The sequence below is a fragment of the Lithobates pipiens genome, unplaced genomic scaffold, assembly GCF_037356315.1.
Source record: "Lithobates pipiens isolate NorthernLeopardFrog02 unplaced genomic scaffold, aLitPip1_a1.2 Scaffold_30, whole genome shotgun sequence".
In the NCBI taxonomy this organism is placed as follows: Eukaryota; Metazoa; Chordata; class Amphibia; order Anura; family Ranidae; genus Lithobates; species Lithobates pipiens.
The window spans coordinates 63,143,807-63,157,978 of NW_027507791.1; the positions used below are offsets into that span (position 1 = coordinate 63,143,807).

General features: G+C 40.6%; 1 protein-coding gene across 4 annotated transcripts in view; it reads right to left on the minus strand.

Annotated features, from left to right (window-relative positions):
- SYNE2 (spectrin repeat containing nuclear envelope protein 2) overlaps positions 1-14,172 on the minus strand; it is a 529,925-nt gene that overhangs the window by 142,447 nt on the left and 373,306 nt on the right. For all 4 annotated transcript variants that reach the window (XM_077464352.1, XM_077464354.1, XM_077464353.1 and 1 more), the window contains 3 exons: positions 12,787-12,906; positions 8,508-8,708; positions 2,560-2,724 (listed from right to left, as the gene is read on the minus strand). In XM_077464352.1, coding sequence (XP_077320478.1) covers positions 2,560-2,724; positions 8,508-8,708; positions 12,787-12,906 — 486 coding nt within the window. The remainder of the gene's footprint in view (positions 1-2,559; positions 2,725-8,507; positions 8,709-12,786; positions 12,907-14,172) is intronic.

Below are 14,172 nucleotides of genomic sequence, written 5' to 3' on the forward strand. Positions count from 1 at the left end.
GTTGTCTTGGAGGAGTGTTTGGGGTTGTTATGTTGGAATACTACCCCGCGGCCCAGTCTCCAAAAGGAAGGGTCATGCTCTGCTTCATTACGTCACAGTACATGTTGGCATTCATGGTTCCCTCAATGAACTGTAGCTCCCCAGTGCCGGCAGCACTCATGCAGCCCCAGAACATGACACTCCCACCACCATGCTTGACTGTAGGCAAGACACACTTGTCTTTGTACTCCTCACCTGGTTGCCACCACACACGATTGACACCATCTGAACCAAATAAGTTTGTATTTCATCAGACCACAGGACATGGTTCCAGTAATTTATGTGCTCAATCTGCTTATCTTCAGCAAACTGTGGGCTTTCTAGTGTATCATCTTTAGAAGAGGCTTCCTTCTGGGATGACAGCCATGCAGACCAATTTGATGCAGCGTGCAGTGTATGGTCTGAGCACTGACAGGCTGACCCCCCCCCATCCCTTTAACCTCTGCACCAATGCTGGCAGCACTCATATGTCTATTTCCCAAAGACAGCCTCTGGATGTGACGCTGAGCACGTGACCTCAACTTCTTTGGTGGACCATGGCGAGGCCTGTTCTGAGTGGAACCTGTCCTGTTAAACCGCTGTATGGTCTTGGCCACCATGCTGCAGCTCGGTTTCAGGCAATCTTCTTATAGCCTAGGCCACCTTTATGTAGACCAACAATTCTTTTTTTTCATCTCCTCAGAGAGTTCTTTGCCATGAGGTAGCATGTTGAACTTCCAGTGACCAGTATGAGAGAGTGAGAACCATAACACCAAATTTAACACTCCTGTTCCCCATTCACACCTGAGGCCGCGTACACACGCGGGGACTGTTCGCCCAACTTTGTCCGCTGAACAGTGTTTCGGCGGACAGTCCGCCCGTGTGTGGGCTTTCAGCGGACAGTTTCAGCGAACAGTCTGCTGAACAAAGTTTTTCGGAAATTCCGAAAAACTGTCCGCTGAAACTTGGTTTCAGCGAACAGTCCCCTCGTGTGTAGGCTTGTTCGTCAAACTAAGTTCCGCGCATGCTCAGAAAGGATTTACACGCCGAAAGTTGTAATGCAGTGTATAGGACGTTGTATTTTCCGTCCCGTCGTACGTGCCGTTCACGTCATCGCGCACGGTTTCAGCAAACTGTTCGTTCGTCGTGTGTGGGCAAGTCCGTCCATGCTAATTTTGAGCGGACTGTTTGCTGAAACTGTTTGACGGACAAAGTTGAGCGAACAGTCCCCGCGTGTGTACGCGGCCTGAGACCTTGTAACACTAACTAATCACATGACACCGGGGAGGGAAAATGGCTAATTGGGCCCAATATGGAAATTTTCACTTGGGATGTACTCACTTTTGTTGACAGGGGCTTAAACATTACTGGCTGTGTGTTGAATTATTTTGAGGGGACAGCAAATTGACACTGTTATACAAGCTGTACACTCACTACTTTACATTGTAGCAAAGTGTCATTTCTTCAGTGTTGTCACATGAAAAGATATAATAAAATATTGACATATATATATATATATATATATACACACACACATATATATATATATATATATATATATATATATATATAAAATAAAAACAATACATGTATATGAATCATATATGAAGTAATAAAGTCCTATTAACTGTGATTAGCCTATAATCCAGCCCTAATTCATTTCATGCAAGGGCACGTCCTCAGAGGGCATTTTGTACCGCACCGCCATTTCTAGGGATCAGACTTGGTGGTCACCTTACCGTAGTAAGTGGATTTGAATTGCTGTTTTTATATGCCATGTTATCCTTTTGAATATATGTCATTTTATGTGAATCCTTTACATTTTAATAAATTACTACACTATATCTGGTGTGGTGAGCACCCTCTTTCCATACAGCCCTTGTATGCACAGTGTGACGCTTCCCTCTGGCAAATACTGGAACTTGGACACCTGTGGAATTATCTAGCCATTGGATGGTTGTGTATGAGAGGCTAGGGTGTCTTTATCTGACATTGAAGTATAGCCTCTCCGACCGGAGCCATCAGTCTTCATTCAACTCAGCGAGTAGTGTGTATGAGGCTTTAGGCAAAAATTGGTGACTCAGGTTCCGGACACAGTGGGTGGTGAATTGAAGACCAGGTGATCCCAGGGAAAAGGGAAAAAGGAGAAACCTGGAATATCCAGTGGCTGCCGGGGTCCTGGAGATGGCGTGTCCATGGACTGAAAGTGACACGCTCGGGGGACCGTAGATGACGTCAGAATGCTGATGGAAGAGCCAGAGGGAACTACATTGGTATGGGCACTGAGAACACTGCAAAATCTGCTCCAAAGCTGTTGTAAGCCACATGACCTGAAGGGACATGCCCCAAAACATGTAGTCATTGGTCATAGCAACGTTCGTTAGATTTTAATTCATCCTTTGTGGCATCCAGCAGCTTTGGAGCAGCTTTCCCAGTGTACAAACAGTGAAAGCCGTTTTCCAAACAATTTGGTCTCCTAGGTGCCTTACTAATTCACTTCCATAATTGAACCTTCTAAACACTTATTTTTTATCCCCTTACCTTCATTACAGCCATCATATTAATACAATGAGCACCAGCTTCTTTGTTTAGGATGTCCGCTTCATGAACCGTCTCTGCAATATGCTTACAGTCAGTGGGTGTAGAGCTCTTGGAGAAAAGTGCTTGTAATAAGAGAACTTGACTGTCTAGTATGTTAAAGAATTTCTGTTTTAGGGGAAACAAAAAAAAAGAAAGAAAAATAATCTATATGTGTATACCCAGCATAACACCCTATAGACAGACTCAACAACTTGTGCTTCTGGGTGGAATTGCAGCCTCTTTTCATACGATTCTCTGCTGTATATTCATACTCTCCATGTGTTAGAGTGAGGCTTTTGTTGTCTCAGTGACAGTGAGATGCCTGAAGCAATAAATTCACTTAATACGTGTATGTTGTCCGGTTCAGTTTCAAGGCCATTCAAAAGAATATAAGTAATTGGAAAGAATTTCAGGGTAAGCCATTCAGCAGGTAAATTTTACCCTTGAGTAAATTTAAAGTCTAATTCTAGTTTTGAAAGTATTTTTTAAATCTTTAGCCTTATTTAAAATAACATTAAGGCCTCATGAATGAATGAATGAAATACTTGTATAGCGCACAATGCGAACTGAATCGCCTCTAGGCGCTCATATACACTTCTGCTGGTAAACGGACGTTTAGGAGCAGTTGGGCATTTTTTTTCAACTGCTCCTGAACTCTCCTCTGTTATCAGTGCATGTACACAGGGCCGTTTATAGTTGTTTCTAGGGCAGCTGCGTTTAGAGACTTTTTTTGGAACCCAAAAAATGCATTCAGAAGCTGTATTTAGAGGCATTCCAAGCGCCAAACATGGCTAAAGGTGGTAACTCGCGTTTAGCCACGCTTCGTTTACAGGCGTTTTTAATTTTTGGCTATTTTGAAAAAAAATAAACATTTTTTTTTTTCAAACGCTTCTAGATGCAAACGCAGCTAAACACGACCAATCGACAGTTTTTAGACTCCAATTTCTAGCTGTCAAGTTAAATCGTTCAGGAGCAGTTGAACAACGTCCCATGTACATGAAGCCTTAGGGCTTTGTTCGGGTACTTCCTGTGATAGTGTGACAACGCTCTGTTTCCCAGTTTTTCGAGCCGATGCTCATTGAGCGTTCATGTTCTGCCACTCTCGCATCAGCAAACCCACCCTGAGCAAGAAATTCAGCTGCGACTGTTAATGCATGTACATTGAAAGTGGCTACACAAGGTTGTGGAAGAACAGCATATAGATAGAAAAAAAGATTGTAAAAGAGCGTAAGACCAGCTTTTTCTTACAATGCTTTGAAATATATATATATATATATATATATATATATATTTATCAAATACGTTTTTAATAACAAAACAAAAAGGTACACTAAAGACAGCGTAGCGTACACGCCTGCCATCACTCCATGGGCAGTATACACATAGATAATAACAATAGCATATGATATAAGTATTTTGAAAGACTTTAGGCCCTTTCACACTGCTCTGTAGCAAAATAGCAGTAAAAACACATGTGCGTTTTTTACTGCAATTTTACAGTGTTTCAGATGCATTTCCTGTGCATTTCTGGTGTGTTTTTGAGTGGCCTGCACCTGTGAAAAATGGACATGTGATTCAAAAATGCACCAAAAGGCAAATCATGGTGCATTTTACTGCAATTTCCATTCATTTCAATGGGAAGCTGAGTTTTTGGTGTAGTTTTCAAAACTCATCGCACCTGTAATACAGTGGTGTGAAAAGTCCCATAGGATTTAAAGGGAAACATTTTTCTTGCAAAAAAAAATAAAAATGATCAGTGTGAAAGGGCCCTTAATGTCATGCACTTAGGGTTTACATCTACTTGATTCACTAAATGGTCTGACTGTAAAATCTACAAAACCTTCCATACAAAAAAGATCCAATGTGTTACTAAACCCACAACTGTAAAATCAGTCTGTAGAGCAGGGATATGCAATTAGCGGACCTCCAGCTGTTGCAGAACTACAATTCCCATGAGGCATAGCAAGACTCTGACAGCCACAAGAATGACACCCAGATACAGAGGCATGATGGGACTTGCAGTTTTGCAACAGCTGGAGGTCCACTAATTACATATCCCTGCTGTAGAGTATATGCAGTAAATCATGCTTGTTATACTCAATGTGGAACCCAAGGGGTTAATCTTCTGCATTATGTAAAAAGACTGTTTGATTCTGACTTCTCTGATCCTCCCCTTCTTCCACAGTCCTCAAACCATCTCCTGATAGCCAGAGCCTTGTGGTCAAGCTGCACATGCTCAGTTTGATGTGTATTGCTAGAGAGTTTTTTTTTTTCCTTGGAAGGGTGCATGTGATTGACACAAGGCCAATCAGCACTGTCCAGACAGAGGGTCAGGGTCCTGCAACCTTATAGGACAGTTAGAGGAGAATGAAAAGGAGCCATCCCCATTAAATCATTCTCTGCAGCTATTACCTTTTGTACCACCACCCCCTCCCTTTAGAATGTAAGCTCTACGAGCCGGGGCCCTCCTGTACCTTTTGTATTGAATGGTACATGTGTTGTCCCCCCCCCCCCCAATACATTGTAAAGCGCTGCATAAACTGTTGGTGCTATATAAATTCTGTATAATAATAATGAAAATTCATCCAACAAACTTTAACCAGACAATGATAGAAGTCACGAGACCGCTATATACTGCTGATGAGAAAATGTATTTAGCAGTTTATATTTACTAAAACTATTGCATTTCCATGTTCTGTGTACTGTGGGAGACCAGATATAGTGAATGCAGGCGCCTGGGTTTAGTAACACTTTAAAGCCCAATTGCTTGCCATATACTGTATTCAAACTTTTCCATGTTTCCAGAGAAGGGGGTCCCCGTAAAAATGTACAGACGTTAATAAAAAAAAAAGGCTGTTATACTGAAATAAGTACATAAGCTTCTTTTAACATTTGACAAGAAATGGATTTAAAATTTCTTGTTTTTCTCCCCACGTCATGGCATTTATGAATCAAAAAAATATTGATGTGACTTTTCACTGGAGAGTTTCAGTACATACTGTATGTAATTTTAAGCAAGCAAATTGTATACTAGGAAAAGCAAGAGTCCAATTTACTTCCTCTAAGCCCAAGGATAGTGTCAAAGGGTACATCTGAAGTTATACTGCAAGTTTGTTATATAATCAATCAGCAATGAACAAAAAATAGCCAATGAAGCTTTTTGTTCTATGCCTATTCACAGCTAATAGAAGGACATTAGAAAGAAAAGGCTTCCGAGAACTTTGTGAAGATTAGAAGATAAAGGATGATAAATGAGGACAGTAAACGGGCAAAGCACTATAAGGAGATTAAACTATGCATAGAGCCCAGCAGCTTTTTCTTGTTCTAGTTGGTATCTAAAACAGTTGTATACCCTTTTTTGTATTTTTACCTACAGGTAAGCCTATAATAAGGCTTACCTGTAGGTAAAATTAATATTTTCTTTACCTGTGTGGTTTATAAGCTATTCACTTGGCATGGAGATGTCAGCGGCGCATGAGCTGTGAAGGTCCGGCAGACGCTGCCAGATCTTTCCGGAAAGAAGTCTCTTGTGTGCAAATGACGTCATTGCGGCTTCGGCCACAATGAAACACGCACCGAGGTGAAATTTCACAGTTATTGTCTTAAATATATTCACAATTTTCTGAAGCTATTCAGAATTGGCACGAGATAACAAGTAACTAAAATAAGGTGTGCTATTAAGTCTTGTGTTTGGACTTTTTTGTTTTGCATATTTCTTTTGTTGGGGATTTGCATCAATTGCTTTGGTTACTCATATATGAGAGATTAAGGGATAAGCCCAGGAATCTTTATTAATTTATAGGAAATGTCTTTTCAGGGGCACATTTTTGACCACTTTGATTTATATGACAGAGGAGCTTTCACCAACCTGGCGGAAAGTAAGCCTAGATTAAAGTGGTTGTAAACCCTTACAAACCACTTTGACCTACAGGTAAGCCTAGATTAAGGCTTACCTGTAGGTCCAAGAAATATCTCCTAAACCTACACGGTTTAGGAGATATTTGCCCAAAGACAGGCACCTCTGTCTACGGCGCATGCGCTGTAGACAGCGGCGCGCAGGCGCACTGAGCGCGGCATTTCCAACAACGGAGCTGCCGCGCGTGTCGGCTCCCGTGCGCATTCGCGTGAGTGACGTCATCGCAGCTTCGCCGAATGACAGCGGCGGAGCTGCGAGACCCCACCGAGAAGATGGATGTGCCGGACTACAGGGGACAGCGGCGACTTCGCTGGCTCCTGTGTCAGGTAAGTGACACATAATGGGCTACTATGCGATGCATAGTAGTCCATTATGCTTTGCCTTTGCAGGGAATGAAAGAGGAAGTAAACTCAACAGGGATTACTTCCTCTTTAAGAACTCACTCTTGTCCTCATGTAAGAATGCTGTGGCAATCACCAACTACCAGCACTTTTACAAAGAGTCACGTGCTTGCCATACCCCAACACATGCTTTTCACGCCAGAGACTAGTATTCACCAGTACCAGAGGACACCTATTGTGGAGAAAAGCGTTGGGCGGAGCTAGAGCTGTGACGTCATCACGCACAAGCACACTGGATGGTCCCGCGGCTGTGCTTTTGGATGTGTAAACCACGTGTATATTTCTTCTAGATGTAAGTGCAATTACCATTCATTAAAGAGGTTTTTATAGTACTGCACCACAAAGCTTCTCCTTTTTTATGCCCAATACATATCTATGCAGGAAAATGTTAATTGGAGGAGAGGCTAAGATGTGTGTTCCTGTTGTGGGGACATCGCTACTGTATCTTACGGACGGGGTCACAGAGCTACTGGAAGGTCTGATGGTGAGACTGTCGGCCCTCCGTTTGCAGATAAAGCTCATGTGATGTCTCTAATTTCAGATCATTGCAGTCTGATAAGAGGCCTCATTGTTTGAGAAGCATTTTAACACTGGAGCACAGTCATATTTATTTGGGCACTGAGCACTTAAATGATACGTGGGTATTTCAATATGGATTGTATGCATTCAATATTAACTTAGAATTTTTTTTTTTTGAAATTTACATTTTTGATTACTTTTATTACTTGCAGTTCTAGATTTGCACTTTTATCAAGTAAAGGGTATTGATTTACATATTTTATTATGGGTATAGGACATTCAATGTTTTTCACTTTACTGAATAGAATACAGAAAGGTAAAACAAAACTCTCCTTACAACCACTTTAACATAGCCTTTTTCAACCAGAGTGACAAGGCACCCTCTTTGGTGCCTTTTGGTTTTCTTTGGGGGGGGGGGGGGGGGGTGAATTGGCAAAATGCCTAAACATTGCCCACAGACTGTATACAAGCCAATAGGTGGAGGAAGCCTGCCTTTTAGTTACGCAAAGCCACAGGTTTCTATTGTACACCATTACAACCTTGTAGCCACTGGCATCCTAACAACCAATGATGTCATTGGCTGATAAGGAGGTCGTCGGGCATCTGCACAGCAACCTTGTTTGCCTCTCCCATCCCGTTCTCTGTCAGCATATTAGCTAAGTGAAGGAGAGAAGCCGAGGAAGAAGAGAAACATTAGAATACTAGTCAGTACTAGTGTGCAAAATGTATTTGCTTTAGAAGAATAAATCACCTCTAATCTTGGGTGCCCTACATGTGTGGATGTCTTATGTAAAACTTTTATTTTTAATTTTTATTTTTAATAAGATGCATCATTTTAAAGGTTGCCTTGACTGAAAAAAGAATATTGGTTTAACTAATAATTTACTGTATATTTACATTTTCTAGGCTTGGTAATTGTGGTTTTACCTATGGGAGGTTTTAGTAAAGTGGTATACTGTGTTACTGTAAAATATGCAGTGCATTTTGTATAGTGGTTATAGGTATTATTTATTACCATGGCCCTTTTAAGAGAATCGTTATTATGGATTGTTAATATAGCAAGTTACTCATACCTTGTGTTCCTCAATATGGACATTTAAGGCTTCTTTACTTGCACACTTGTAGTCCTTACTCTTCAAAATATTTTCTTTTCCAAAAGATAACAGGTCAGTGACACCAGACAACAGTGAGTCAACCTGGGACTTGGCAATAACTGCACCGCTATATTCATCCTGTTTTATTCTGAGAATCCTCCAGGACTCATCCAGGACATCCTAGAAAAGATACAAATATAAATGATTCTGCAGCAGAAATATGGGTAAAGATGCAATCTAACTGGGGATAAGGTCAGTTTATTACTAAGGCCCCTTTCACAATGGGCCGGTGGGCACGCCAGCGGTAAAACACTGCTATTTTTAGTGGCGATTTTCCGTCAATTTTTCAGTGCTATTCGGCCGCTAGTTGGGCTGAGAAAGGATTAAAACCACCGCAAAGCGCTGCAGCAGCCCTATGCCGGCGGTATAATTGCGCTGCCCCACTGATTTCAATGGGCACCGCTCCAGTGTGAAAGTTCTCAGGGTTTTCACATTGGAGACACAGGGCGCTTTGCAGGCACCATTTTTAGCGCTGTAGCCCCTGCAAAGTGCCCCACTATGAAAGGGGTCTTAGGATGATACGGATGACATCTGTGCTAGAACATTGCGTCTTGTAACAAGACGATCATCTACAAGACAAGACATATGGGTTCATTTACTAAAGGCAAAGAGAGGCAATGTGCACATTGCAAGTCCAGTTGCTCCAACACAGGGGGAGCGTCACTTTGCAAAGAACACCCAATCACATACAAGGAAATGAAAAAAAACAGCATTTTTTGCTTGCACGTGATTGGATGTTGGAAGTCAGCAAAACTTCTCTTCATTTAGTAAGCTCTGGAGTAACTGCACTTGCAAAGGGCACAGTCTACTTGACTTTAGTAAATCAACCCCATAGCCTCAATGCATTCTCTCCTCAAGATTTGCACAAAGTACTGGCAGCGTATCTGAACTGGATGTATTTGTGTGGATCTTTTCGAGTCTCAATGCCATCAAAGCATAGTTAAATCATTATATAGAAATATATACCAAAAAATATATGTACCACTCAATTTTAAATATGATTACATTTTTAAAAAATCCTGAAAGCTTAACCTCAAGTGTATCCGGAGTAAACCTGGCCATACAAGGATTGAATGGTGGCAGTTTCTTTCTGAACTGGCCAAAATGTTCTCAGTGATTGACCCTTTTGGCACCACCGGGCTCGACAAACTTCAATCTGAAAATCAGTGGAGTCAAGTGTAAAATTGTATGCAAAACAGCGACTGCAGCCAATCATCTGCAGTCGCTGGTAAATTAAATTTTTTTAACCCCTTATTAACCCCAATAATCTCTTCTTTCCTTACCTCTATTTTTTTATTCAGATTTTTGTATTATTCTTAATATTTAGGGCCTGTTTACACTTGTGTGCCAATGCATGGTATGTTCTCTGTTAACTTGCGTTGCATTAAGGCAGCCCACTAAAATCAATGGGCCGTCAATGCACCAAAACTTCCCCAAAAATCTAACGTGCCAGAAAATAGTTGATACAATGCACGATGACAACTTTTTTCCTAATTATTTGCAATCTTTCTCCAAACATGTTAAGTTTTTTTTTTTAAACAGCACAGAGGTTATTCATCTGTGCATTGTTATGCACTGAAATGCACTGACAAGGTGCCTTTTAAAATAAAGCACTGAAACTCATGCCTTGTGGACAGTGCATTACCACAACATCTAATGCCCTGTACACACGGTCGGAAATTCTGACGGAAAAGGTCCAATCGGATTATTTTGTTAGAAAAATCAGATTGTGCGTTGGCTCTATCGGACTTTTTCAGTCGAAAATTCAGACGGAAAAAGTTTGAGAGCTGGATCTAAAATTTTCCCTCAACAAAATCCCATCGGACTTTTTCAAAATCGTTTGTAGAGAATTCCAACGGACAAAGTGCCACGCATGCTCAGATTAAATTACAAGACCAAAGCTATTAGCTACTAGCCTCAACGTAGTCCTGTCATACGCAATGAACGCACCTCGTTCCAAACAATCGGATTTTCCGCCAACTTTGTCCAACCGTGTGTATGCAACACAAGTTTTCGGCCCAAATCCATCGGAAAAAAATCTGATAGATTTTGTGGTCGGAAAGTCCGACCGTGTGCACAGGGCATAAAGCCTCATGTACACTGCTGCTGGTAAATGGACATTTAGCAGTTGGGTGTTTTTTTTCAGCTGCCCCTGAACTCTCCTCTAGGTTATCTGTCTACATGTACACAGGGTCGTTTAGGCTCTATGCACACTAGGTGCAGAAAAAACGTCCGCGTTTTAGCTTTAAAAATGTGGCACAAAAGACGCGAATTGAGAGCATATTGTAAAAAGTTTAGGCGAGTCTATGAGAGTTTAAGAGCATTTTAGTTTATAGGCATCTTTTGCACTACACTCCCCTCTGCAAAAGTTTTTACTCCCAAAATAAGCATTTCACTGCCTTTTTTTTTATTTTTTTGCTGGGTGCCATTTTGGACAAAAAGAGCAAAGGATATTGTAAGCAGAGATTCCTGAGCCATCAAGAGCCATGTCGCTACTCTTCAATTCTACTCTTCCGAATACTCGGGGTGCTCCTGTTCACACTATCTCCTCCCAGGATGAATGTTTTAATTCTGTCTTTATAATCTGGGTGAGATTTATGTTCCTTGCACAGCTGCAATCATCTGATGTGTGACCTCCCTCCTAGTCATGTCCGAATGTGTGGCTCCCTCATAGAATGATGGAGACGATGGACAGGGTCAAAAGATACTTCCTGTAAAGCCAGGAAATGATGTACAGTGACAACACACCTTTTTTTTTTACTAGAAAATGTTGAAACTTGACGTTTAGAAAAGATAAGAGGAGTTTTAGGAGAGACTGACATTTTTACTGCTCTACACTTCTCCAGAAAACATGATAACCAAGGTTTTTTTTCCTGCCTCTGAACGTCCCTGACAGAAAACGCCTGTAGTAGTCATAATGTGCAAAGACACATAGAACACAAAATAAGTGCTTCCAGAGGCAGGTAAAAAAAAAACATCAAACGCCTGTAGAAACAACTTTTTTTTCTTCTTTTTTTTTTTTAAGTCTAGTGTACATGGAACCTTATAGTCGTTCCTAGGTAGTTGAGTTTAGAAGCATTTTTTGGAAAGCTAAAAAATGTGCTCAGGACGGTTCTTGCTTGTAAACGTGGTAACTTGCGTTTAGCTGCATTTCATTTAAAGGCGTTTTTAATGTAGATACATTTTTGAATATTTAATATATATATATATATATATATATATATATATATATATATATATATATATATATATATATATATATATATATATAGTATATATACTATATATTACTATCTGTCAAGTTACAACGTTCAGGAGAGGTTGTAAAACGTCCTGTGTACATTAAATATGAAACTTGCCGCACGTTTTAAAAAGAAAAATGCCAATAATGATCTGGCCACCCAAGGTGACAAATGGGGGGCTGGGCACTGCTGTGAAAGGGATAAAAGCTTTCTTAGCAGTGGCACACATATACATATACACACATATATATATATATATATATATATATATATATATACACATATATATACACACACACACACATACATACACATATATATATATATATATATATATATATATATATATATATATATATATCACTGTGCAAAGTACATATCCTCAAGAGGAACTGGAGTTGCACATTATTTAGGTTTGCCATACACGGATTAAAAGCTGTCTGGTTTAGCAGGGACTGAGCGAATTTGAGTCAGTGTGTGGCTGTCCCTGCTCGACAGGTTCTTGATAAGTGACTGCAGTCGATCAGTGTGTTCTAACAGCAACAATGCCCTGGCAGGAGGGATTTTTCCTGCCACCTTATTTGTGTGGATGGAGGAATCTTGGTTTCTTTTTTTTTAGCTGGCTGAATTAAAAAAAAATTAAACACCCGGCCAGTCAAAAATGGATTGAAACTCGGCTGGTCCAGCAGGAACCAGCTGAATTTCAATACATCTATAGGCAGGCTGGTTGTACTAAATTCGATCTATTGATCAACTTCAGTACAACCAGCCTGACATTTTTTTCCTCATTCGATCACTATAGCTGCCAGCAGTGGTCATTGTATTTTGATGGCTGGGAAACATGTCGGAATATAACAGTGCAGAGGGAGGGAATCCAGCAATATTCTTTCCTTCAACAAGAAAAACATAATATATGGCCTTCCTTACATCCCTCATATACAAGTAAACATACAAACCTGCAGCTTGTGAATTTCTTGGTTGGAAGATATGGGAATGGACAATTTTTCTCCCTTCTCACTCAGCACAGACAGTTGACTTTCAATATTTTGAAGTTCTGTCTCATACACAGCAGATTCCTGAGACACAAAAAGTATAACACAATTACCATAACTGAAACAAACATATTTTTTTTTGGGGGTTTTTACATTAGGAAATTAGAATTGTTAAAAAGTGAAATAAGGAATTGTTTTATTTACTAAAACTGTCATATAATCAGGTCTGCAGTGAGAAAAATCTGGTATCTTAAATGCTTACATGCAGGGCTTTTCCTTTCCATAAACAATTCATTTACTTGCCTCATGCCTTGCTAAAGAATTTGACTATTCCAGGAAGAATCGATTTCCTAGCACAGCCTCTCGCCTTGTAGGTCATAGCCCTCTTCACTTTTGTGTGTATAATTATTGTCTGGGTTGGTCCAGCTCCTCTGCCCTTCTCCTCCCCAAATTAACATTTATGTCGCAGCCAGGGTAGGATCAAAGGGAGATACTACAGAGTGTCATCTGGGTGACAGCACCAAGTCTGCTGACATCACCTCCAAGATAGTGGTACCCAGCAGCAACCTCAGGGTTTTGGTGTCTATAGGGGTAGACATGCCCCTCTGAGCATACCTGGTAGTCTTGCCAGTCTTTCTGCTTTCCAGGGGTTTACAGGTAAAAACCATGCATAAAATATGACCACTGCAAATATAATTCTATGGTAGGTTTATTGTTGAAATAAATGGTCTAGTGACAAGGTCTCTTTAAATCATATGTCAATCCTAACCTTGTAAAATAACCCACTCAGTTTAAAACAGGAATACAAGCAACATATTTGTGTGTGTATGTATATATATATATATATATATATATACACACACACAAATTATTATATATATATATATATATATATATATATATATATATATATATATATATATAGCGCTGGTATTTTAAATTTTTAAGACTATTTATTTCAAAGTTCTAGTTTCCTTACCAGTTCAGCTGGGTTGTGCTAGTTTCCACTTGGCCGTAGGTGTCGCTGTCACCACCGGTAAGTGTTGGAAATGCAACAGGCTGGATGCATTGAATACCCCTTTTACTCGTAAATAGCCCAATGGGAGGGTTCACCCGCTGTGCATTCTGGGTGGGGGTATTTAAGGTACTGACGCCATTTTGAGGGGTTCTTTTTCGGGGGTTCCCTAACCCAACCTCGTGGCCTGAGGTGTGTGCAGCCTATCTCCAGGTCTCGGGGCCGGCTGGCCTGAGGCTTTGCAACTGAAAGGGTAGGCCCAAAAGTCTTGGGGCCTACCGATCCAGGGGTGGTCCTGTGCCAAGCGACTGGAGGATCCAGGGGAGGACTTTTTC